This window comes from Fulmarus glacialis, unplaced genomic scaffold (assembly GCF_000690835.1).
Source record: "Fulmarus glacialis isolate BGI_N327 unplaced genomic scaffold, ASM69083v1 scaffold12039, whole genome shotgun sequence".
In the NCBI taxonomy this organism is placed as follows: domain Eukaryota; kingdom Metazoa; phylum Chordata; class Aves; order Procellariiformes; family Procellariidae; genus Fulmarus; species Fulmarus glacialis.
In genome coordinates, this window is record NW_009232684.1 from 16,617 (window position 1) to 42,879 (window position 26,263).

General features: G+C 41.5%; 1 protein-coding gene across 1 annotated transcript in view; it reads left to right on the top strand.

Moving 5' to 3' along the window:
• IPO9 (importin 9) overlaps positions 1-23,735 on the top strand; it is a 33,260-nt gene extending 9,525 nt beyond the window's left edge. Inside the window, exons 8-24 of the mRNA XM_009585018.1 lie at positions 2,640-2,740; positions 4,356-4,414; positions 4,965-5,116; positions 6,206-6,304; positions 6,444-6,550; positions 7,718-7,857; positions 9,565-9,724; positions 10,739-10,965; positions 11,180-11,328; positions 12,256-12,384; positions 14,291-14,566; positions 16,550-16,716; positions 18,769-18,902; positions 20,477-20,596; positions 21,080-21,181; positions 21,996-22,072; positions 22,641-23,735. Coding sequence (XP_009583313.1) covers positions 2,640-2,740; positions 4,356-4,414; positions 4,965-5,116; positions 6,206-6,304; positions 6,444-6,550; positions 7,718-7,857; positions 9,565-9,724; positions 10,739-10,965; positions 11,180-11,328; positions 12,256-12,384; positions 14,291-14,566; positions 16,550-16,716; positions 18,769-18,902; positions 20,477-20,596; positions 21,080-21,181; positions 21,996-22,072; positions 22,641-22,751 — 2,310 coding nt within the window. The 3' untranslated portion in view covers positions 22,752-23,735. The remainder of the gene's footprint in view (positions 1-2,639; positions 2,741-4,355; positions 4,415-4,964; positions 5,117-6,205; positions 6,305-6,443; positions 6,551-7,717; positions 7,858-9,564; positions 9,725-10,738; positions 10,966-11,179; positions 11,329-12,255; positions 12,385-14,290; positions 14,567-16,549; positions 16,717-18,768; positions 18,903-20,476; positions 20,597-21,079; positions 21,182-21,995; positions 22,073-22,640) is intronic.
• Positions 23,736-26,263: the final 2,528 nt, after the last annotated feature.

Genomic DNA, 26,263 nt, shown 5'->3' on the forward strand with positions numbered 1-26,263 from the left:
CTTTAATCCTGAGATGGGACATTTGGCCACAACAAAAATCTTTTCAACCATGAGGACTAGAACAAAATACCAGTAGTGTAATTCATTGTTTTGTTGTTTGATAGTTTAGCATGAATTAAATTAATATCTCTGAGGATGAATGAGCTGCAACTAAATGATTCTTGAATTCCAATTCCAATGTTGTTGTTTTTGAACATGCTGCTATTGATTGTGATGGGACATTTGGCCACAACAAAAATCTTTTCAACCATGAGGACTAGAACAAAATACCAGTAGTGTAATTCATTGTTTTGTTGTTTGATAGTTTAGCATGAATTAAATTAATATCTCTGAGGATGAATGAGCTGCAACTAAATGATTCTTGAATTCCAATTCCAATGTTGTTGTTTTTGAACATGCTGCTATTGATTGTTTTGAGAGAAACAGAGTTATTAAACATGACAGGTAACAGAGTTAAGGCAAATTTCATAGCAAGTGAATACAAATATGTACTTAGTATGCAGTAATTATATCAAGAGCACCACTTAACCAACAGTCTAAAGTATCTTACAACATTGCTGTAGTGCTTCTTTGCTTATGCTTAAAATCTGTTCTTTCAACAGCGGTATATTGGGTGGGTCAGAAAAGTTATGCTTATGTTTTTCCTGCTGTTTCCTGTGGAACAAATAATAAGTTACAAAAAATAATTAAATCATACCCTCTTCGTTCTTGTTTGGAAGACAAGGTGGTGGCCAGTGTCTTGGGGGCAAATTTCATAAGTTTATGCACAAAGTACATAACCTGCACCTGCTGCACTCTTACTGAACATTTAGCTTTAGCATGCTCTCCTGCTGCTGGCTAGTGTATATTTTAAGCTTTTTATCCACAAATTTGGAGATTCCATCTCTGTCTAAAGACACAAGTAGGAAGTGAAGCAAGAAAAGGCTTTAATACAGAGTGAATTTAAGGAGATGCTGAGCAATTAGTCAAGATGCAGTTGGATGTTTGCTTGTGGAATAGCTGGAAGGGGTTCAGGAGCTGTTGTGTTGCTCCCCCAGTGGTGATTTTGGTGTGTCTGTGCAGTGAGTCAGGCTACAGGTGTGGATGCAGTCGGTTATTGTCTGGCCATTAAATGCCCTGCTTTGGGGAGTAGCTTGACTTTGCTCTGAAGAGAGACGGATAAGGATTTTCTTGGCAGATTTCATAAGTGGTGGAGCAGTACGTGGGGGTAGGCAGAGGAGGAGGAGGAGATCTGTGAAGCAGTTCTTTTAGCTCAAACAAGCAGTGGGAATTGGCAGAATGAGAGGCCAGGTGTTGAAATACAACATTTGACAGGAGAGAGTGCTCTTTTTTTAATGACTTGCACTGCGGGAAAGTGTTGAACTTGCAAACGCAGCCTTCTATTGTAAGAACTGCAGAGCTATTGAATTGAAGAACTCTCTTACCACTCCAGCAATGCTTCCTCCAAGATTGTCTTGGCATATAGCTTAGAAAAACTTGCATAGGGTTCATAAGCAGTGGCATATGGAACAAGTCTCTTTAGATGCTACTGTGGCCATAGTCAGGATGTTGAGTTTGCAGCAGTCCTGCAGATCAGGTTCAGATCCTCTGCCAGCACCTGCATAAACGTTTTTTTCCCCAGAGGCTTCAACAGGTCTTTTCTGTAATGCTTCTAGCACCTACCAGGCTCATTCTCAAACTTATGTATCTGGATTATCTCTGACTGCCTGCTCATCTCTAATACTGATATTAGAATGCTGGTTTTTTTCTGGAAGGTGAATTTTTTTTTTTTTCCCCCCCTATTAATGTACCCAATGCAACAAACAAACAAACTGGACAAAGTGTTTCGTATTGGGTAAGCAGAAACAAACTGATACCTGTATGTCTCGTAGCAGCCACCAGTCAGGCAGTTTGTGAGGGGTTCTTCTATAGCCAATATAAAATAACTGGGAGCTTTGTCCCTGCAGCAGGAGACGGTGTCTGTTAGGTGGCGTGAGAGTTCTCTGACTCCTGGAGGATCCCAAAAGCTTTTTGGCAAGCGTCAGTGAAAGGGCTCCCCTAAATCAGGGTGATCAGCTTCATGAAACCCCAAGCACAATCTGCTGTAGAGCTGCTGAGCTACTCCCAAAACAGCCCCTGTGTTGGGCTGGCACAGCTGCCTGTGACTGCAGCTGAAATGGATGAGAGAATTGATCTGGGTGGGTGTTTTTATCTGCAACTATTCCCCAGATGTGCAAATGGATGTGTTGCTTGCATGTGTAGAAGTGTGGGAAATAGGCTGTGGTCTGGTTTTACTTGATATAAGAGTTCATTTTCTGGGACAAGATAGCTTCCAGGTGGTAATTGTATCCAGACAGTGCTGAGCAGTCACGTACTTCTGATTGGAGTCTATACCTTACCACCAAATTACTGCATTGTCTTCATTTCCAGAGTTGTACATGTTGTGTTATCCCTTTGCTTTCCTGCAAAATATGAAGAGGGGACCTGTTTGTCGGAGTTTATGCAAGTGAGGGGACTGCCTGGAGTGAGGAGGAGGAGACCTTGGTGGCAGGAAGACATTGGATTATCTCAATTGTTAATGAAACAGCAGCCCATGATTTGAGTGTTTGTTGACAGTTTTCCCCTGCTTCGCTTCTGATTGATATTCTTTTTTGTTCCAGGCTGTGACAGCACTTGTGAAAAACTATCCAAAGCACATGGTTTCGTCAATGCAGCAGATCCTGCCCATTGTCTGGAATACCCTTACAGAAAGTGCCGCCTTATATCCTTTGTAGTGAATGGTTTTAACTAGAATAGAACAAGACAAACTCTGTCTCATACACAATAACGACCTGAACAGCCGAAGAGCATGCTACATGGTGTAGTCCGCTGTGACAGAATATAGGCATCTATGGTGTAGATGTACCAGATATTTCTGTTATGTCGGTAGGCTCCATTAAGTTTCTTCTAGCTTAAAAGTCATATATGATGAATGATGTGAGTGCCCGTGTTATACTGGCTGTAGAATTGCGGCTGATCTCTGCATTGTTTCTGGTACTCTTTGGTGAAAATTGTTGTCTTAAAAAGATGTCTTGTCACAGTGTAAGGTGTTCAGGTGAAGGAGAATCTACAATATCCCTTGCTATAGCAGTACTAATGGCTGGTTATACTTGCTGCTCATGTTGATTTGCCTTTTGAATTTTATAACAGTCATTACTTCACTGCACAATTGGCCATGTTAGAGGTGTTCTGTTGGTAGTTTTTCCAGTACTTGCAAACTGACAAGTCAAATCTTTCCATATTGTTAATCCAAATCTGCTTTTTTAACCTTGTATAATGAGACAGTAACTGTAGAATACTGAGCCTTCTTATAGCTTTTTCTGAATTTTTGGTATAAACACCAGAACTGGACACTGTGTTGCAATAATAGCATAAGGGTGGACTGAGCTTTTCCTCTGTAATTTAATAAGAATGACAGTTCTCCTAGAGATCATAGATCTAGACCTTTTTATATCAAAGCTGCCTGCATAGTCTTGTGTTTCAGAATCCTGCTGCATATTGGGTGATAGGCTCTTGTAGAGTGAAAATGGGCAGGGAGACCATAAAAGTAGCCTTAGTTCTAGAGCAAGTAGAGACTGACTAGTTTCAAGGTCAGCTGGTGGGTTTGTTTTGGTTTGGTTTGGTTTTTTTTTTTGGACACCTGTTAAAATACAAGGAGCTCTTTGTTAAATTTTTGATGGTGTATTTCTCCCTGTCCTGTCCTGACTCCCACTGCAGTCCTGCTGGCAGCTGAGCTGACAAAACAGTTTTTTGTTTGCAAAAGGGGAGAATCTTGTCCTTCCTTCCCTTGTGTTTGCTCTGGCATTTGTTGGGCCTTCAATTTGCCATCCCCAAAGAAACCTCCTTCCTCTCCACCCCCAGGTTAGCTTTCTGCCACTTCCCAGAGTTGGAGGCTCATGGAGAGGCCTGACGAGGAGCAGAGCCAACATAAGGTAGCACGTGGGATTATGGGGTGGCTCCTCACCCTTCAGCAGCAGTGAAGTGTTGAATTGGCTCGTTGTCCCCTGGAAAGAGTTGAGTCTGAGTGGTTCCGTTCTTGCAAAGTTTTAACATAAATGAAGTTTTGGGTTACCTTGGAGGACTTGGTTTAAGTGAATCAAATGATCTAAAGGATGTATTAAAGTGATGTGGAAGTGGTCATTGAAGTTGGGCAGTGCACAAAGCCAGGAGCTCCTGGGGCTTGTTGTCTCTCTGAAACACAGGACTCTGCGTAAAGTTAAAGATTTTTTTAAGAAGGAAAACTTCCCTACTTATCGGGAGTTTTAAGATAGGAATAGATTAATTCCTAAACAGATGCAGTTCTTTAGAAACACACACATTTACTTAACTCCATCCACTTATGTGAGAACAGAAGTAAATTACACAGAAGAGGTGGAAGACCCTGTGGATTCTGATGGTAAGAACTTGTTAAACTGCACTTTTGCCTTCTGTTTTGCAGAGGAGTGTACTTACGTAACATTATTGTTGTCAAAACAGTGACTGAAACACTGTAGGAGATTGTGCTTAAAGATACATTTATGGTGTTAGAACAGCGTACATCACTTCTTTGCAAGTTACATGATTGTGATCAATGAAGCTGCATAATTTAAGTTTTCTAATGACTCGAGTGAATTCTGCAACAATTTTGAGGTAAAAATAATGGGACATAAGAAAACCAAACAGGTTTTAGGTTGAGCTTGATAAGTTTTAATCAGGGGTATGCGGTGAGGTGGGAAGAGAGCAGAAAGTGATGAGGTCAGACATCCTCCTGGGGCTGCTGCTGCCCTTGCTAGAATAAACGTTATCTGGTCAGACAAGCTAACCATTTGTAATTATATTTCATACCCATTTGTACCTTTCTGTATGTTGGCATATTCAGTCATTGTTTTTGTTTTCACTTCTGCCTTTCTGTATGTTGGCATATTCAGTCATGTTCTCTTTTTTTCCCCACTTACTTCTTTGTTCAGGTGAAGTATTGGGCTTTGAAAATCTAGTGTTCAGCATATTTGAATTTGTCCATGCCTTGTTGGAAAACAACAAATTTAAGAGCACAGTGAAGAAGGCTTTGCCAGAGCTGATCTATTACATCCTCCTTTATATGCAGATCACAGAGGAGCAGGTGAGCATGTTTGTCTTGTGTAGGAAGCAAATGAGATGAGAGATTTAAAACAGCTAAGGAAGAGTTTCAGTGTGTGGAAGCTGCTGTAATCTAATAGGCTGTTCTGTCACTCTGCTGTGAGTTAGGGCAATAGCATCCAAATATTCCTAAGTGGTGTATCGTGGACAGCAAATCACAGAATCATAGAATGGTTTGGGTTGGAAGGGACCTTCAAAGATCATCTAGTCCAACCCCCCTGCCATGGGCTGGGGCATCTTTCACTAGATCAGGTTGCTCAAAGCCTCGTCCAACCTGACCTTGAACACTTTCAATGATGGGGCATCCACAACTTGTCTGGGCAACATATTCCAGTGTCTCAGCACCCTCATAGTAAAGAATTTCTTCCATATATCTAATCTAAATCTACCCTCTTTCAGTTTAAAACTGTTGCCCCTTGTCCTGTCACAACAGATCCTGGTAAAAAGTCTCCATCTTTCTTATAAGGCCCCTTTATTATTGAAAGGCTGCGATAAGGTCTCCCTGGAGCCTTCTCCTCTTCAGGCTGAGCAACCCCAACTCTCTCAAGCTTGCTTTCTTCATTCCTTCATGAAGTAGTATGCTGTGAAAAAGAAAGGGATAGCCAGGTTTCTGTGATAGTGAAAAAATTGTGCTAGTGATGTGAAATAATTTGTACTGAAATCCTACATGGCTCCAGGCCTCCCAAGCCTGACTGCCATCATCTTTTTATTTAGGTAGGCATGCATAAAAACAGGCGCTCTGTTAAAGATCCATCTGCTTCTCCCGTTCTTAATCTATAAATAAAACTGTGTAGCGTTGATTCCAGGTCAGTCATTAGTTTTGTCAAATTCTGATCTCAAATGAGGAGCGGAAGAGCAAAATGAGCTCAGAACAGAGAGGGTGTCTTCTTTTCAAAGTTTCTCCAATAAAATACAAGAAAAATCAGTTGAAGACTATGACTTCTTATGGCAGAGAAAAATTCTGAAGTAGTTTTGCAAAACTGAGATTACTGGGAACAGAAAAGCTCCCTTTTACCCTTGGTGTTCTGAATTGGTCATCCACCCTATCCTTCTTGTCTCCTTTCTGTTTCAGATAAAAGTTTGGACCGCAAATCCACAACAATTTGTGGAGGATGAAGATGATGATACTTTTTCATATACAGTGAGGATTGCTGCACAGGATCTGTTGCTGGTATGAAATGTGTTCCACATTTAGATGCAACCAAAATAATAATAACAAATAATAAACTTAGCTTCATGAAGGGCATTTGGAGAAAAGGCCAACTTTTAAAAGTCTGTACAAATAAGTGGTGTTATTTCCTTCTGCGCAGGCTGTGGCTGCTGATTTCCAGAATGAGAGTGCAACTGCTTTGGCTGCAGCAGCTACAAGACATTTACAAGAAGCTGAGCAAGCTAAAAACAACGGTGCTGAGCACTGGTAAGGAGATGGGGCAGCAGGGAACGACTCTGATACGAATGGCAAGCTCTTTTGCAGCATTGGGTGCAGGACAATTTCATCACATTTTTTTCGTGACACTGCTACTGATGGACAAGGATGAAATTTGAGAACTCTGATTAGAAGAAGAAAAGGAAGTACAGCAGTTCTTGAGCCAGATAATGAAATCTTCATGTGGAATACTTTCAGCAATTCCTAGCACAAGCCAGCTGTCCCCAGGCTCCCTCCCTCCAGACCTTGACAATTCCTTAAAACACATCACTGGAAACTATAATTAGTTATACACAATCTGAAGAGAAATTGGCAATACTTTCACTTCCTGTTCAGTTATTGAGCTCAAAATTTCAGGTGTATCTTCTTTTACCTGATGTAAAGAAGAGATATAGGTGCTGTATGCAGATGTCTGCGTTCAATTTTAGAACTTCAGAGTTGCAATTTTTAATGTTACTTGGGGATAGGAGGAGAAAGCTTAACTGCAAGAGTACCTGGGAGCTGTTCCATAACTATTCTGTCTTGGTTTTATAGTACATTAATTCAGTGTTTGTGTTTGTTTTGAATATTGGTGTCAGAGTAGCCACTCTGTATGGAGAGCAGCAACTGAATGGCAGAGAAATCAGACATTGAGTCCCCATCTGCGTTAATTGTGATCAGTTTTAAAGTAGGTTATTTGCTTCACAAATAAAACCAAGGAGAAGTGGTATTTGCCCATAACCCTATTTCATCATAATTAACAAAATGTAATGCAAAACCAGACATTTTTAAACCTTTAATGTACTGGCTCTCACAGTGCTTCTGCACATAGAATAATCAAGTAAGGCACAGCTGGAGATGTAAGCCTTTATAGAAAAGACTCATTTCTTTTTTTATTATGGGAACAAAATTGGTAGAAGAAGTAACAATTATTCAACCGGTATTTTAGAAAGTGATTGAGAATGCTGCCTATCCTGGGTGAGATTCCAAGCCCCCAACTTGCTGAGTATTGCAGGTGTTCATTTCTTTCATGGCCTTTTAAAATTCTCTGCTTTGGGATCAAGAAAATAGTTGTGGTAGCTTACACCAAAACTTTTTATGGTTTCACTTCAGAATTTTTACTTATTTATTGAGGCGATGTTGGGGGAAAAACCTAAAGGCATCTGAATTCTTTTGCAGGTGGAAAATACATGAAGCTTGTATGCTGGCCCTGGGCTCTGTGAAGTCTATAATTACAGACAGTGTGAAGAATGGTAGAATACATTTTGATATGCATGGCTTCCTGACAAATGTTGTTCTTGCAGACCTCAACCTTTCAGGTACATTGGCCCTTCCCATTACTCAGAGTAATTGCTGAGTGCCAGACCTTGGAAATCTCTTACAAACAAAAGTGTCTGATGAATCAGGTGTGTGGTGTTGTGAAATGCAGTTGTGCACATTGTACATGTGAAAGGGCATAAATCTTACCTTGTGAGTTCACGTATACTACCAGGTCTGGTGTAAGTCGTTTAAATGTAGGACACTATGCCTTTGGTTGCAACTCACTGTTGTCTGGATGCTTGAGCCTATAGGGCTTGGAGATGGAACGGCGATTGCTTGGGGAACTTGGTGGAAAATAGCTGTTCTGTTGTCTTGTATCAGTTTCTGGGAAAGACACCAGCAGTGTTTAACAGGCTTCAGAATTCCTGCAGCAACAAACCATCCCATTTTCTTTATGCTGGGGCTGACACTGGTCATAGCACATGAATTCAAATAGTAATCCTAGCTGAGTGGGATCCTGTTGTTGGGATCTCTGCAGGCTTCTGCGTTCTACGTTATCTTACATCAGTATGCAAGAAAGTCAAAGGAGTTGTTGAAAGTTGGACCTCAAGAGTCCTTGCAAATAATTAAAAATTGAGAAGTTTAAGCCAATATGAGCATTATTGGTGAGTCCACATTAAGTTGAGTCAGTGCAGAAAAACAAATTGCTGGATGCTTTCATCAAAGGAACATTTGTTTAGCCTATTACAAAGAAGGTTTTTTCTTTTTTTGAGTTAATTTTGAATGAAGAAATACTGTGCAAAGTGCATAGTGTGCAATGCATGTAAAAAGCCAACCTCAGCTATTTACATATATTTACACACATTTACATATGTGGTATTGGGTTGTAAATGAGCTATTGTGCTCTAGAAGGAGCTCCTGAATTCAGTATATAGATAGTTCTCAGATGATGTCTGTTTAATGCCAGTAATGGTAATAAGACAAAGAAATCTTGCTTTTTATAATACTTGCTTAGAAAACAAAGCTTTTCTCTTACTATATATCTTGCATCTTGGAGGTTTTTTTATGTCCTCATCTTAAAATTAATACTTGCAGGAGTATAAATAATGGCAGTAAAGATGCTGAGAAATAGAGAGCATCATCTGTTTGAGGATAGCCTAAATAGATAAGGATACTTTTAGCCTGAAAAGGCAGAAGGGTTAAGTGCGATAAAGATACCTCATACCTTGATAAATGTAAACAGGTGAGTAGATAATGAGTATTCACTGTTTCTCTGGTGCTGTTGAACATTATGTTCTGTAATTGCAAGATGATGGCTGGAAATAAGAAAAGTAATCTGTAAAAGATCCGTGTATACGTGCTCTGTTTCTCTAATTCTTCCACCTAAGCTTCTGCTATTTGCTGCTGTTGGGGACAGAATATTGAGCTAGATGAATAGGATTTACTGAAAAAGCCTTCATTCTCTTCCTTTCCTTTTGTTCTGATGATCCACTGAAGCATGTATTGCTGTATTGATGAACAAATTCAAGTGTAACTAGTTGGGGGAAGAAGATTTTTTTTAAACAAATGAGAAATGTTTTTAAATAACTAAGAAAATAAACTGGATTCTGCCCATGAATAAAAATTCTTTGTATGCCTGCATACTGGTCTTCTGTGTCATATCTTACCATTTTCCTACTGGGATGACAAAATTTTGGATAATGGATGGAAGCAGCTGTAATTTTAAAGTTACTCTAAAACCACTGGGGTTTTTTGTTTTGTTTCAGTGTCTCCTTTTCTCCTGGGTCGTGCTCTGTGGGCCGCCAGCCGTTTTACAGTGGCTATGTCTCCAGAACTAATCCAGCAGTTCCTGCAAGCTACTGTCAGTGGTCTACACGAAACCCAGCCTCCTTCTGTCCGAATCTCTGCAGTGAGAGCTATCTGGGGGTAGGTAAACCCCAAGATATTCTGAAGTTCCAGGAACAGGTGGTATAAATTACACTTATAAAACTGGTATGTTAAAATATTGATAATATTTCTGTATAGACTGTGGAAGTATTGGCTTTGGATGAAATAGATGTCAACTTAAAGAAAGCAAGCAGGTTCAAAATAGAATAACTCTAATGAGGAATATGAAATTGAGATTCAAGGTTGGCTACAATAAAATGTTATAATGGATACGGTTCCAAAGAGAAGCAGAACTAGATAGCAATGGAAAGCATAAAAATAAAACCAAGATTACTCCTGTTCAGTCACAAAGGTGGCTGAATGGCATAATATGGGCTTGTGGAGCAAATAACAACAATAAGGGATTTGGGCGGGGGGGAGGAGGGGTGTTGGCATCCTGTTTTTCTAAGTAAGTTGCAAGAAGAAAAAGGGAAGATCTGCTGTATTGATTCTAATGTGAAAACTGAACATTAGTTTAAAAACAAACACACACAAAAAAATCCACAAAAACATGCAAAAGAACTACTCTTCCCCACCTCCCAAAACCACCTTGTCTTCTATTTGCACTGAGATGGTAATGAATGATGGCAGAGACTTACAACTTAGTTATTCCTGAAATTGTTTTTTTCTTCCCTAGCTCACTTGTAGAACATGGTGATTAAAGATGTTGTAAGCAGTGAGTCTCTCAGACTGTTTTTTTCCTCAAGGTTTATTTTCTCCATCGGTGGGCAGTTCTTAAGAGAGAATTGTTACTAAGAGGCAGTGGAAGCTTTTAACATCACTTGGATCAACTCTGCTTCTGCAAACCATTGGGGGCGGGATGAGGAGGAAAGATAGCTGAGCTGTTGAGAGATCAAGGAATAGTAGACTGATGGGGAAAAGTCCTAAAGGAATGAACTTAAGGAAAAAGAATGGGTGGGGTGAAGTAACCCTTTATATATCATCTGGTGTTAAATGTATAAATCACTTTAATATATTCGGTATGTATTTTTGTATCACAAATTTCTTGTCTAGCTACTGTGACCAGCTGAAGATCTCTGAGAGCACCCATGTGTTGCAGCCTTTCCTTCCTAGCATTCTTGATGGACTGATCCACTTGGCAACTCAGTTCAGTTCAGAGGTCCTAAACCTTGTGATGGAGACGCTGTGCATTGTCTGTACGGTAGACCCAACATTTACAGCAAGTGTGGAGAACAAAATCTGCCCCTTCACGATTGCAATATTTCTGAAGTACAGTAATGGTATGCGTTCAAGTTACATTCTCAAAGTACTGTTGTTTTTGCTACTGAATCCTGATGCTGAAAACTTAATAAATAATAATTGAATGAACATTGATTCATTCGACGGTAAAGCTAGAAGGGAAACCTGCTGCTTTGCCTATTCGAAATAGTGGTAGCAAAAATTGAGATGTGTTTGTTAGTAAATGTTTTAGTAAATGGTGCTTTCTCTCTCCAGATCCAGTTGTTGCTTCTCTTGCCCAAGATATCTTTAAGGAGCTAGCTCAGATAGAAGCCTGCCAGGGTCCAATGCAGATGAGGCTAATACCAACTCTTGTCAGCATCATGCAGGCTCCTGCTGACAAGATCCCAGCAGGACTTTGTGCAGTAAGTGCTACAGTGGTACATGGTCTTGGCTGGAGATGATTCCCTGTTCTTTAACATATAGGATGGCTGGTCTGCAAAGAGTAGAAGGGTTGCTTTTAAACTGCTTTGGAACAATGACTTCGATCATTGGTAGAGGTTGCTTTGTGGAGAGAAGGCAAACTGCAGGTGGGGGAAGATGCTTCCAAAAGTTAACTTTAAACTGCTGCTCTGTCTTCCAGTCTCTACAGATATTCCTAGTCATTTTGCATTCCTAGCCATCTTTCACCAAGAACAGTCTCTTCTTTCTGGTGGAATGTTCTCCAGCAGGGTACACGGCCATTTCTTGCACTTTTTTCTAAGTCTTTTTCTGATTTATATGTCACATATGTATAAATTGCTGGATATAAATTAAGGTTTGTCCTTTCTATAAAAGGTCAGCTTATAAAAGATTAAGCATTGACTATGTAGAATGATTATACGGAATTAAACCCATAAACATCTTTATCAATATGCTAATAATCTGCCTATTGATTGGTATGACTGTAACAATCGCTCATGGGTAACTAAAATAAATTTAAATCAATATAAATAAAAATGGAACAACTCAGCTAGAACAATTCTCTGGCTGTACTGATTAGCGTGCATCAGTACCATGAAACTGTTTGCCATATTTAAGTGGTTACACTGCTTTTAATGTTTGAACTGCCTTGGGAACTTTTACAGTGCACACCATGTATCCATGTCAAATGCAGTGATTCTGTGGGTGTGTGACTCCAAGGTCCTCTGATTTAAAAAATATTCTAGACTGTAAAATCAGGATGTAAAATCAGTACTGGCTCATATCCCTCCAGTTTACGCCTTTGATGCTTGCACCAGTGGTGGGTAATTCTGACTTAGCGTACTATGGCTGCTGCTGTAACAGTGCTTTTGTTTGTGTTTTCCTTTCAGACTTCTATTGACATATTGACCACAGTTGTGAGGAATACAAAACCTCCTCTGTCCCAGCTCCTGATCTGTCAAGCATTCCCTGCAGTGGCTCAGTGCAGCTTGAACACAGATGACAATGCTACTATGCAGGTAACACTGTGGGGAGTGGTAAGGATTGCAGGGCTATGCAAGTCCAAGAGAGGTGACCAACTAAGACAGTTCACATAGCCTTTAAGGGAGTCCAGGCTTTGCTTGCGAATAGCTATATCGGCAGCTCCTCAGGAGTCTCTGCCACCTCCAATTTATCATGAAAGTACTGCTGTTCAAGGGCCTGCAATGACTTTTAGTGTTCATTCCTTAATTTGGAGGACTGGAGTGAGTAAAGTACCAGCCTTGATCTTTTTTTCTATTTCAGGGCTCTGGAGCACATTAAAAAAAAAAAAAAAAAAAACAAACCACAAACAAAACCAAAACAAAACCCAAACAAAAAAACCCAAAACCTTACTGCTTTTCTTCCACCGTAATAACTTTCATCACACCTAGGAATGGCAGAGGCTGTCTTCAGGAACACGCTCAGGCATAGGGAAGCAAAAGACCTCCTGCGTAGAAGACCTCCTAGACCTCCTCCTTCTAGCAGTTTTCTCCTGTACTCATTTAGGTGGGAAGGGGAGGGCAAATTTCTCTTCGACTGAGCCAGATATGGGATGGAGGGAGAGTGAGGATTCATCTCAAACAGCAATAGTGCCTGAGCTGTGCTTGTTGGCAGGCTCTGCTATTACCTGATGATGTCTTTAGAGTATTTAAACAAGAAAGAAAATGTGTCAGAGGCTAAAAGTGCAGGGTGCCTTTTCATTCCAGCTACTAGCTGGCATATAAATAATAAAGCTGGTTTCATTCCTTACATGAGGAGTTTTATAGTGCCAGCTACCCTTTGCCATGTGAATACAGACCATAAAAATGGCTTTCCTTAAATAACATACCAGTAAGGGTAGGATCATAGAATCGTTTAGGTTGGGAAGAACATCAAGTTCCAACCATTAACCTAGCACTGCCAAGTCCGCCACTAAACATGTCCCTAAGCACCACATCTACGTGTCTTTTAGAACATTAATTCCTATCCTTAAACCGAGCACTGCCAGGTCCGCCACTAAACATGTCCCTAAGCACCACATCTACGTGTCTTTTAAATACATCCAGGGATAGTGATTCAACCACTTCCCTGGGCAGCCTGTTCTAATGCTTGACAACCCTTTCGGTGAAGACATTTTTCCTAATATTCAATCTAAACCTCCCCTGGCACAACTTGAGGCCATTTCCTCTTGTCCTATTGCTTGTTACTTGGGAGAAGAGACCGACCCCCACCTCGCTACAACCTCCTTTCAGGTAGTTGTAGAGAGCGATGAGGTCTCCCCTGAGCCTCCTTTTCTCCAGGCTAAACAACCCCAGTTCCCTCAGCCGCTCCTCATAAGACTTGTTCTCTAGACCCTTCACCAGCTTCGTTGCCCTTCTTTGGACAGACTTCAGCACCTCAATGTCTTTCTTGTAGTGTGGGGCTCAAAACTGAACACAGTATTGGACACCAGCAAGAAGAGGTTGGAGACCAGCATGCTGGTTGTTCTGCTGGATCTTTGTTTTAAGAAAAATTCAAAAAGATTGCAGCTTGGCTGCTGAGTTGTGTTTTGTTCATGCTACACTTTGCTGTCTTCATCTCTCCCTTGTTAGAATCTCTTGGCATTTCTCTGGGTGACAAGACTGGCACAAAACTGCAGCTACTCCAGGTTGTCTTTGTATTTACTAGGTGATCTTCTTGAGAGCTGCCTGGGCAGTGAAGAGTTTTGTACTTGATAATGGACTGAAGTCCGTAGAAATTATTTTTAAATTTAGGCACTCATTTTACTCACATTAAAGACCTTGGATCTTTTACAGGTGCCACCAGTTTGCCCATTGTTTTCATCTTGGTTAAGGGTCTTTTTGGGGTGATGGAAGGAGATGTCTTCCCATGCCTCCCCGCTCCCTTACCTAGAAAGGGAAATTCTAACATAATTTTCTTGTTTAGAATGGTGGCGAGTGTCTGCGTGCATATGTCTCGGTGGCGCTGGAGCAAATTGCACAATGGCATGATGAGCAAGGCCACAACGGACTGTGGTATGTGATGCAGGTGGTGAGCCAGCTTCTAGATCCAAGGACCTCAGAATTCACCGCTGCCTTTGTGGGCAGGCTGGTCTCCACTTTAATTTCGAAAGCAGGAAGTGAGCTGGGAGAGAATCTGGACCAGATCCTGAGAGCTATCCTGAGCAAAATGCAACAAGCGGAGACGCTCAGTGTAATGCAGGTGAGCAGGCTGAGCACCCAGGAGAATAAGTAGAAGTGTCAGGAAAAGAAATTGCTGTCATTTTTTTGTTTTAATTGTGTGCCTGATTATCTATGGCTACTGCAGTTGGAGGTTCTACATATCTTCTTGAAGTAGTCAGGAAAACGCCTGCTCTGCTCATACAGAGTTGTCCGGATATAGGGTAAGACAGATTCTTGTGGGTAAGCTTTAATGCACCTTAGATAGTCCCTCATGACCTTATGTTTGCAAGCAGTGAACCTTTAGAGGGGACAAGAGTTGCCCAAGTATGGATGTTGTGGCAAAGGCAGCACATGTTTTCAAGTGTTTTTGTGCTGTATTCAAAGGATAAATGCCTGGGAGTTGAGACAAGGTGAACTTTTGGTGGATGGGAGGTGTAGTTGACCTGCATCAAATACGAGGCCAGACAAAAGCATCACCATCTCTTCTAGCCTTGACCTACTTCGAGTGGCACACTTTTACGGAATGATTTTATCCCAGTGGTCTTCATTCTCTCTCCTATCTTTTTTGATTGTGCCCTTAATGTAAAACGTCTAGTGATGGCTGCCCTGGTTCCTCAGCAGCAGCTGGGGTAAGGTGTTTTGCTGGCACTGTTGAGGAGTTCTGCCTTCTGGCAAGATCCCACCTTTGCCTTCACTGTGGCACTTGGCTGAGGCTCACTCTGCTCTAACCCTTTTATCTTGTGTATTTCTCTGATTTTTGTATGCGCATTTTTCAAGCCAGCACATGGTGAATCAAGGAGGCCATTCAGGTGTCAGCACAGATTTCATCTTAAAGCCTTTCTTTCCCCCCCCCCCTCAGAAACACTGTTTATTCTTAACTATTCAGAATGGCTCTCACTTTGCGTATTTTTGGATTTAAAAGATCCGGAAGCTTAAATCTGAAGCAGTCACGTGAAGCCCCTGTAGCCAGGGGAAGAGAAATGAGCCTTTCACAATGCTGAATATCTTTCCTGTGTTAGCCTGAAAGATGGACCTTTGGAGGTGGGCAGCTTTTCCTTGAGGAAGCCTACAGGGATGCCCTCAAATTTGGAGACTGACTTTTAGACATATGCAGCATATGAATTCTACTCCTGGTTTTTCAGAGTCAGACTGTAAAACTGCATCTTGTAAAAAAAAAAAAAAAACTTTCTAAAACTTGCAGTTAAAATAAAACTTGTTTTCAAAGTGCCCTCAGAATTGGAAGAGTGCTGCTGAATTATGATGTGATGATGTGGGAGAAGGGTGGTCCTGTGGTGGAGGTGATGATGGGAAATCTCTGGAGTGAAAGGGGAAGAGAATACGGGTTCTGGCTCTGGACTAATAACTTCTGTTCCTTAGCTTGATAATGAGACACGTTTCTGCTAGATATGCGTAGATTTAGAGCTTTGTGTATAGAACTATGTGTACAGCTTCTGGTCCATTGAGCAAACCAGGGCAATTGCAGTGTCTGAGTGTTGCCATATGATATTTTTGCTAGTCAAAAGTCAACTGCAACCTCTGATATTTTTTAAATAGCTTTTTAATCTTTGCTTTAGGAAGGTTTGTTAAGTTTGGGGCATGGGTGTGAGTAAACTTATTCCTGCTAGGGTAAATACTGCTGTTGACTGTAGAAGTTTATTGCCTGCTTTTGTAGCACAGAGTGTCTTGCAGAGGATTATACTTTTTCTTCCTCTTGGGGTAAGCACAGTCTCTACTCTTGCACAAGACTTGGTTACTTAATATTTGATAAAACATTTTCAGCTATTAAATTATGTAGAGTTAACGTTTCCTTTCTCCTCCTGTAGTCCTTGATTATGGTGTTTGCTTGTAGAAGTTTATTGCCTGCTTTTGTAGCACAGAGTGTCTTGCAGAGGATTATACTTTTTCTTCCTCTTGGGGTAAGCACAGTCTCTACTCTTGCACAAGACTTGGTTACTTAATATTTGATAAAACATTTTCAGCTATTAAATTATGTAGAGTTAACGTTTCCTTTCTCCTCCTGTAGTCCTTGATTATGGTGTTTGCTCACTTGGTTCACTCACAACTGGAACCACTGCTGGAGTTCCTGTGTAGTCTCCCCGGACCAACTGGCAAGCCTGCCTTGGAGTTTGTAATGGCCGAATGGATGAGCCGGCAGCACTTGTTCTACGGGCAATATGAAGGCAAAGTCAGGTAGGATGTTTTCATAAGCAGGATCCATGCATTAACGTTAGCTGACTGATCATCCCATTGCAATTAAATGCACTGGGTTTGAGGGAAAGGGGAGCTGGTTCAGACTCGGATTAGTGTGTGCCAGCACTGGACAGAATTAATTTTTCCTGCACTGTCAGTTCGGCTCAGGAGAGCTGTGGTAATTGGAGCAATCTCTGATCTTCCTCTAAGTGCTCCTCTTGCTGCCTGATGTTTCTGTGCTGGAACAGGGTGACCCAAGGGGGAAGGGGGTATCTCTTGCAAGCACAGGAGTGCTTTTGAGATTGAACTTCTGTGAATGGGATGAGAATAGCTTCCAGACATGAGATTGCCTTTATAGACTACTGTAGAGTTTCAGGGCATTGTAGAGGGTTTCCTAAGAGAACCTGGTGATTTCTTGTTGATTTAATGATCTCTTAAAAGTCAATAAAGAAATCAACTGAAACCGTTTTCTCTCCCTTCTACTGTAGGAGCACATTTGTGTTCTGGTGCAGGCTGAGTACTATATTCCAAAGCATGAAATGCTCTGTATTAATTTAAGTTTTGCAGCAGCTGCTGTCTTTGATTTTTCTGGAAATGTGAAGCCTAACAGACCACTCTTAGGGGTCTCACCATCTTTTAACTCACTTCTTAGTATGTGTTGGTGTGTTACTGTTATAAGGCAATCAAATAGCCTGTGAAATAAATAATAAGAAAAAGCATGTTTAAAATGGATGTTTGTGAATGATCATGCAGAACAAGAGGCAGTCTGATTTGGGGATCTGGTGCTGGTTTTGGTCACACTTGGTCTGTTTCATCCTTAGGAGCAGTGGTTTATCCCCATTTTGACAGAGCAGGGTTGTCTGCAGGATCCCCTGAGACTGCTTATGGCCACAGGGAAAAGCCAAGGCTGATGCTGACAGGGAGAACAAGGTTAAACTTTGTTGTTCAGTGCTGTCTCCGTATTGTCTGAGATTAGAGCTATTTGTGTGGTGACTTGGCAGGGCTCCACACTATATTAAACAGTTTGATTTGGGTTATTTACGGTGATGCTTATTGTGCGTTAGAAAATGCTAGGTGTCTTCTGCGTACTGAAGAAAAGCAATGCCTGTTCAGAGGACCCTCTTGTTTAGAGTTAGTAAAAGGAACTTGAAGATAGCTGACACCTTCTGTGTGCATCAGTCCCCATCCCTGTGAGTGGCAGGTTGAAGAAGTGGCTGTTTGCTGTTGACTTGCATGATGAAAGGATGGGAAAACTTTGGACAACTCAGGGGTGGCATGTAAGATGTGGATCCAAACCAGCAGTATGGGAACTCAGAGCCATAGTGTGGGAGAGAAAGAGGGTGTGAAGTGAAAGCACAAAAAGATTGAGTTCTGCGGAGCTTCAAAACTTCAGTTTGAGACGTGTGGAGCCAGGAGAGAGGTTTAATAGTGCCAAACGGAAATTGGTGGCCTTAACCTGTAGTCATCTTCAGTATGGCTTGAAAACAGCCTGGAACTGGACAAGGTCTGAAAGTGTGGCATAGAAATCTGAGCAGCAGAGATGGAAAGAACACATGAAGATACTGAGGGAGCAAGCTAGAAGGTCTTGAGTGTAGCTGAGCTGTGAAGGACCAGAAGTGAAAAAGAGCTTTGAGACTGGAGAAAAGTAGAAGAGATGTTCAAGGCTGCAGATCAACCAAATTACTACTTTCTTGCGACTGCTTTCCTCTTAATTCCATCTTCATCTGCACGCGATGCTTCAGGAGTGTGTTTAACCTCGTGGCCCTTCTGAACTGGAAAAATCTTTAATGTATGTATGCACTGTTTGGTAGTGTTTAATCCAAAGCTTTGTTAGTTTTTGGCTTGCTGTGCAGGAGATGAGTCCAGTTTTGGATGCTGATATAAAGCAGAAGAAATAGGAAAATTCTGTAATGCTTGTTCTTGGCAAAAGTGTAGAAAAAAGGGCATCTGAATGTCTGCTCTGGAGATGTGTTCCCTATTAACAGTTCACTGTGAAAGCCAGGCAGTTTAGAGACATTCTTATCTGTAATTTTCCTATTCCCTGCTCCCCAGCTCTGTAGCGTTGTGTAAACTCCTTCAGTATGGCATCAACACAGATGACAAGCGACTTCAGGACATTAGGGTAAAGGGAGAAGAAATATTTAATATGGATGAGGGAATACGGACACGATCAAAGTCGGCCAAAAGTAAGTAATCATTTTGCTGTTTTTAACGGGTTTTTTTTCCTGTTAGTAGATGCTATGAAAGGCTGTAAAATAGATCTTGCAGATCACACAAAGCTGTGGGAGATACTTCCTACAGAAGGTGCGTGTTGTTTTTTAGAGCTAATCCATACATTATGTACTTAACATATCCATTATTTGCTTTAATTCTGCCAAAGACTGATTTGGAAGACTCTTGATGTCTCTGATTTAGTGTAAGTGGATGGAGGTGATTATGGGATAGGGAGTTATTCACTGCTATTTTGCATCATCCTGTTCCATCTAATGAGATAGAATTGATAATTTCATGATGCCTAGTAGTTTCTCTGAGAGGAAGGTGTGTTTAGTGAATGCAGAGATTTAAAAAAAAAAGTGGTATTTTTTTCGATGAGACAGACTTTACAAATATCAGCAAAGATTTCAGCAAGCTGAAGATCACTTTTAAGGAAAGCTTGGCCAGTCTCCTGCATAAGACTTGTCTTATTTTTAATTGGCTGAACCCAAAATCCTTGATTGGAGATTACTGTATAGAGATTCATATATTAAATTGGAGAGAGCACTGGGCAGTTTTTTGGGGGGGGACTCAGCCCCAGAGAGGAAGACACTGGGGAGCCGCTGTCCTCAGCGGTCAGTCAGAACCTTGGTTCTGCAACTTGCTGTGCTAGAGCTTGTGCACAACCAGTTACGGGATAAGATGTAACGGCTGTACTGATCTGAAATGGATGGAGGCCCATCGAGGCAGTCGGTGCTCCTCGAGCCTTCAGCTGTCGTAGGCACGGGGGATTTGGGGTGATGCAGTAACACTTAGTAAAGGAAATAAATAGGGCGAAGCGCTAGGACTGTAAGAGGTTAAGTAGTGGTCACAAAACACCTGCTACCTTATTATTCTGTGCTTACAAAAAAACACCAAACAGCACAAACCAAACAAACTCAGATACTGTCTAGTCAGATAGAAGAACAGTAATTGCTAGCATCTGAGCACCTAAAGAGTTAAAACTAGTGCTCCCAGTTTGTTTATTTGATAGCATCTTTACTTTTGCAATTAAGGACAAAAACACCGTCTAGCTATCCCTATGGAATAATTAGGCCTTGCAGGAGCCCTGGTGAGGAAAAGTTGGAGCTTGCAGTGTCTCAGAAACGGTAGAGCCACGCATGGGAGTGCTGCACTGCTCATTTACTTGAACGCACTGCTAGATGTGCAACAATGACTTCAGAGAAGAATGCTTAATGAAGTCATCTGTAACTATGATTTAATTGAGTAGACTCACAAATAATTCAGCTGTGAAGATTTTAACTATGCCTTCTCTTCATTCAAAATATGCAAGATTTGATATTGCGGTTAAGATCTTTGGAAATCTAGCTGTGAAGGTATATGGAAGGAACATCTGGGGGTTTTTTGTCAGTCCCTTTTTCCTCCCAACCTGGACATTTTTGCTCGCCTGTGAGCATTTTAAATGTACAGTAAAATTAAAAAAAAAACAACCCCCAGAAAAAAAAGGCCTGTTTTTAATAACTTTTTATTAAAAGCGGTATGAATGTATATTTTTCTTCTCTTATAGATCCTGAACGCTGGACAAACATTCCTTTGTTAGTAAAAATCTTAAAATTAATAATAAATGAACTCTCTAATGCAATGGAAGCAAATGCATCTAGACAGACAACTGCAGATTGGAGCCAAGGTAAAATACTGGGTTTGCTTTTCCTTTTTGCATGGCTTAAATCTACTTTGTAATCTCTTCAGAAGGATTTACAGTAATAAGAAACTCACAATAGTAAATAATATACCTGTAATTACAAAGGCTTAAATAGTGATCCAAAGGATAAAATCAGTCAGTGTTGTGTATTCTTAAACCTGAAAATTATTTTGGGCCAGTTTGGAAGATGGGATCTGACCATATGCCAAAAAAATTATCCTTTTTGGTGTATCTGGTTCGCCTTTCTTCCTCCCTACTTCAGGCATCCATTCTTACAGCTGCTTTTTGCTTAGCTCCAGTTCTTGAGTTAAGCGTTCCAAAGGGATGGTAAAGATTGCAGGTGTTTCCCTTCATCTACTTACACAAGCAGGGATGTTTGCCAAAAACTATGCAGTCCCCTGTATAGTGATCCACAGACTGGACCTCTTAGGTTTTGTTTATTTCTAGAAATTTTTGTTTTCTAAACAGATGATTCAAATGATATGTGGGAGGATCAGGAAGAGGATGAGGATGAAGATGAAGGCTTAGCAGGACAGTTCTTATCAGATATTCTTTCCACAAACAAGTATGGTAAGTAACAGCTTTAAAGTGCTTACTCAAAGCAGAAATAGAATAGATGACATCCTAGTCAGAGTTTTCTTTCCTTGACAGCAGCTCAACAGAGACTGCAGGCAAGGGGAAGGAAACATTACACTGGGATTTTGAATAAGGACTTTTTTCTGTAAGAGAGGGACATGTCTGAATAACACAATGATTAAATAACTGCATTTTTCACCTGAGAGTTCAAATGCTGCGTAGGCTTCATGTTGCTGTGAGGTTCATGCAGGTATTTCTTCTAAAGAGAAAATTGATGCTTAAAGATGTAGACATGACCTTGGAATGACAATGTCGTAACAGTGGATGAGTTTGTTTGTGGAGTGACCTTGAGAAATAATAGCTGCATAATGATGGAGCAGGTATGATATCTCCTTTCCTCTGCTCTCCAGTTTGCATATAGTCTTAGAAGAGAGAACCTTACAGGCAAATATAATAAGGGAGACTGCTTACATTACCACAGAATCAGAAATGCGTCACCCTGACGTAAAGTTAAGGCGTAAGATAATAGTGCACATAACTAACAAACCTGCTTGTCTAGTATCCCGTGTGTGCTCGTCTTACCTGTGCGTTCCTTGAGGCTTCCACTATGACCCTTCTTGTTCTGGGATGTTGTGTTTTCTAATCATCTGAACTTAAGGAGCGAATATTCTGGGTACAAATTTTTTTACCCAGCAGTGCTGAAACTATTTCTTTTTGCATCCTTGGATTTCAACAGTAGTCTCATAGAATACTTCCTGAGATTTTTTGCTCTGTTTGATGTTAAAACCTGCTGATTTGCCTCTGACAGATGAGGATTACTATGAAGATGATGAAGAGGATGATCCAGATGCATTAAAGGACCCTCTTTACCAAATAGATCTCCAGGTGATGCTGTACAATGAGTTTTTAAAATCAGGTTCCTGTGATTCTTTATAAACTTAATTTTTCTATGTTGTACCTTAATAAAACTGTAAACACCAGTTATTGATTGTTGTCCCGAATGTACTCAGTTCACTGAAATTACTTTGGGAAGTGCTGAGTATCCCAAGAATGCTTGGAGCTATTTTTCCTTATTGGATCAATATCTATAACTTGGAAATGTGAATGAACAAAGCTTTTTGAACAGAGGGAGATGAGACTTTTCTACCTGTGAGCTTCACAGCTATTTGCTGAAGTCAGAAGTAGATTGGTGACAGAATTTCATATTCGACTGGGAGATGCTCCCATCCAGTCACAGCCCCTGTATGATACTTTGCTCCTGCTTTTTACCACCACCTGGCAGCCATTTATCAGCCCTTCCCCTCTGCTGCCACCCTTCCTTCTGCATCACTTTTCTGTTCCCTGCAATCCCTTTGTCTTATTTGGTGCATGTTGAGGTTTATCTTTTGATACGTGAAAGAAACAGAATTTCCAAAGTGACATGATGCTAACTGGGTCTTTGTCTTCCTTTCAGGCCTATCTCACTGACTTCCTCTGTCAGTTTGCACAGCAGCCCTGCTATGCAATGTTTTCAGACCATCTCAATGAGAATGAAAAGCGAGTGTTACAGGCCATTGGTATATAAACCCGCTTGAGAGACCATCCTGATCGTATCTGAACAATATTTTTTTTTGCTTATTCCACGTTTTATGATTAAACATAAAACATTTTCCAGTGTCTGCCTGCTTGTTACAGGTGGATGATGGCCTCATTGCGATGTATTGAGCCTCATCTTAACATGAATCTGCTAAGGGAAGGAATACTAAGAAAGCAGCAAGGACAGAAGTCTGTAGAGCTTTGCACATTGATCTCACCATGGGAGCACTTTCATTTTCCGCAGTAACTTTCCAGGAAGTTCTTAAAGATAAAAAAATGTGTCCTTAACATTTTTAAAAGGAAACTGTCTCTACCTGTGAAGAGGCACTTAACTGGGTTTCCCACAGCACAGTTGGACAGAGGAAGGAATTGGGTCACTTACAGATTGCTTGGATGTATCTTGAGAAATTGGAAGGTTGTTCCTCTTCGCGCTCGCATAACACATACAGGGTAAATATCTTGATCTTACAGCGTGACTTCTTTTTATAGAACTATAGACTCTTTTATCAGAGATGCCTGAACAGTATGGAACCTGTTTACAGGAGTTTGGATGGGAAGCTGAGACAATAAAACTGAATGCATATCTTCTTTCCTGTTGTGGATGGGGCTTTGTCGCTCACATCTGCTGTCTAGTCCCATGGGAGCAGTTCTTTACTAATGCTTTTGTGTGCACATGCTCAAAGGAAGCTACCACTTAAATTTCTGTTCCTGTGGCATGTGGCTACTAAAGACTTTGGTTTTATGGAACACAAGGAGCCACAATTTTTAGGGGAAAAAAACTGATTGTATTTAACATATTTGCTCCATGACAGCCACTCTGAACTACTTTGCTTCCTTCACACTCCTGTGTGTATTTTTATAGAGTGGTAAAATAACATTCACAAATTGATTTACCCATAAGAACAGCGTGATGTATCTCACAACACCTCTCTGCCTTTGGTTCCCCCTTGGGGAAAATGAAAATAAAACTATTAAAATGTACATCGGTATCCTTCTTATAAAACAGATTTAAAAGGAACTTGCACTTGTTTCCTGAAGTCACTTTTTTAAGACGTATTTCTCCTTAGCAAACTTTCTGTATGTGCCGTCCGGAGGATGTTAGGGTATTTCGCAGGAGTCATCTGGACAGAAAGGGAGTCCTGTAATGGATACATCTTCTTCTGCTTAAAAGAAAAAGGCTGACCCATTATAGAGTTTCCTTTCTTAAGAAAGGTACTTGCTGTTCCTTTGTGGAATAATATGCTTCGAAGTTGTATCTAAAAACCTCCAAAGAGCTGGAGTAATTCTGTATTTTACTGGTCTAACAAAGCATAGCTTTTCACTTTTTTACCAGGAGGGGATAATAAATTTACTTTTTAACAGACAAAGATGGCACAATTTGTTTAGCATGTGGGGAAAATGGTAAAATAACCCTGAATTCTAAAGCAGACCTTGCTCCCCTCTCCCACCCCAACTCCTCACGTTGTGCCCGAGAATGGGCAGAACGATGGGGAATCCCCAGCATTCGCTGCAGACTGATCTGACCAGTCCTTGAGTTCTCAATGGTTTTGTATGAATAGCTCTATAAGAAGCAGAATTTGGAGCCTGATTTTTGTGTGTGCGTGTCTAATAAGGCATAAGCTCTGATCAAAAGTTTCCATGCAGCTGTGTGGCGCGGTATCTTTCTTCCCTGTGGATTCTCTGGTGTGTAAGAATACATAATTAAACTTTGTGCCATGGCCTTCTCTTCGGTGGGAATGCTGTGGTTCTGTCTTCTACCTAGACTTTTTTTTTTTTTAAAAATCTATTAGGAAATTTGTTTTGAGGCATTTGTGTCTCTCAGCTTTCACTGAAAAGGGCCAACAAGTTAAACTAAACAGTGCAGTCTCTTGAGGAAACCAAACTAGAGAGAGGTGGCTGCAGTGGTGTACCCTGATAGGTGTACAGGAAGGATCAAGAGAGAGTGACCGGTCCCAGCCCTGGGAAGAAGTGGGACCATCTTTTTTTGTGCCATGCATTGGCAGCAAGGCTCAAAACCAGTCATCCGTTCTTGGAGGTAAGTGAATACCAAACATCTGGAAGCATCTAGGTGTGTTTTAGGGTGTCAGTTGTAAATGGAGCAGTTCAGGTCTGGTTAGCCAGGGCTCGTGGAGAGGTGCTGGTGGGGTTCGCGTGCTTTCTGGCGGGGTTGATTGGTGTGTGCCTTAGTGGTGCTTGCTTTAGTTAAGTTGGATGGTGGGTTTAAACAAGATCATGAAAAATGAGAGCAACCTAGTACTGCTGATACCATTCTTCATCCTGAACTGAGAAATCAAAGGATTTCTTTGCAATTGCAAGGTCCCAAAAGTAGATGGGCCAGTGTCTTGTAGAGTTCCTGTTGGAGCTCTTCAGTGTGTTGGTTAGAAACTGCTCTTTGATTTGCAGGTATCGTTGGCTTTTCCAGGAGTGTGGCTGGTGAGATGGGAAAGACTAGGGGATAAGTGGCTTTTGGGGACTAGTGCTCTGCACTCTCCTGCTGCAGCATCAGCTCACGTGCAGCCTGAGCTGGCCGGGCAAGGTCTGCTGTATAGGAGCTGGGATAAGGTATGGAGTTTGGGACCAACCATGGAGATGGTGGGCACAGGAACAGCGTAGCTGTGCAGCACACTCGATTGCAAGCAAACTCGTGGTGCACAGGATGTTTTTTGGCAAGAAATGCTGTGATTCAAGCTTCCCCTAGAAAGAGGCCAAATAGGATGTGAGAGCGACGGTGTGCAAGGAAGATGGTTTGAAGGACCTCTGCCTGGTGCTACTGGTGCTCGCACTGATGTAACTACTTTGCCCTTATGCTTTCTCGCTGTTCTTCCTCCTAACAAAATTCTGAATGCTCCATGATGTATCTTTAAACAAGATTTTTTTGCTGGAGGGGCGTCAGCTTTGCTGAAACAACTCTGACCCCTAACAAGGTGATTGCTCGCGATGACGAATGCTGGACCCTGCGGAGATGCATCTAAGGTCTGGTTTCGAGGTGCAGAGCAGTCCTTTTGTTGTCTACTGTTGAGAAGAAACTAAACTAATAGTCATAAAGGTTACTAACACCATGATAGGAAATACAAGCTCCCTGTTAAACGAAATTAAAACTGAAGGGTGGGATGCAGGCTACCGCACAGCCCTGGGCACATGCCACTGCCAGCGTGTGTGCTGCCCGGTGCCTGGCACGCCTGTGTCCTGCTCCCAGCTCCCCGTGGGGGGGAACCGGTCGTCTTCTGCACAGCGGGTGCGACCTTGCCAGAGCAGCGTGAAGCTACGATTGAACTACTTAAAGCTCAGCTATGGCTTTGGAACGAGACTTTATGCGTATTCATGAGTATTGTTCTTGGTTTGGTTTTTTGTATTAACAAATAAACTCTTTTAACGTCTAAACCCGCCCGGCTCCGGAGCCTTGCCGAGGCGGCCCCGCTTCCGCCTCGCTCCCGGCGGGCTCTTCCCGCCCCCTCGGAGCGGTGCATGCTGGGGGCTGTAGTCCAAGGGGGGGGAGCCGGG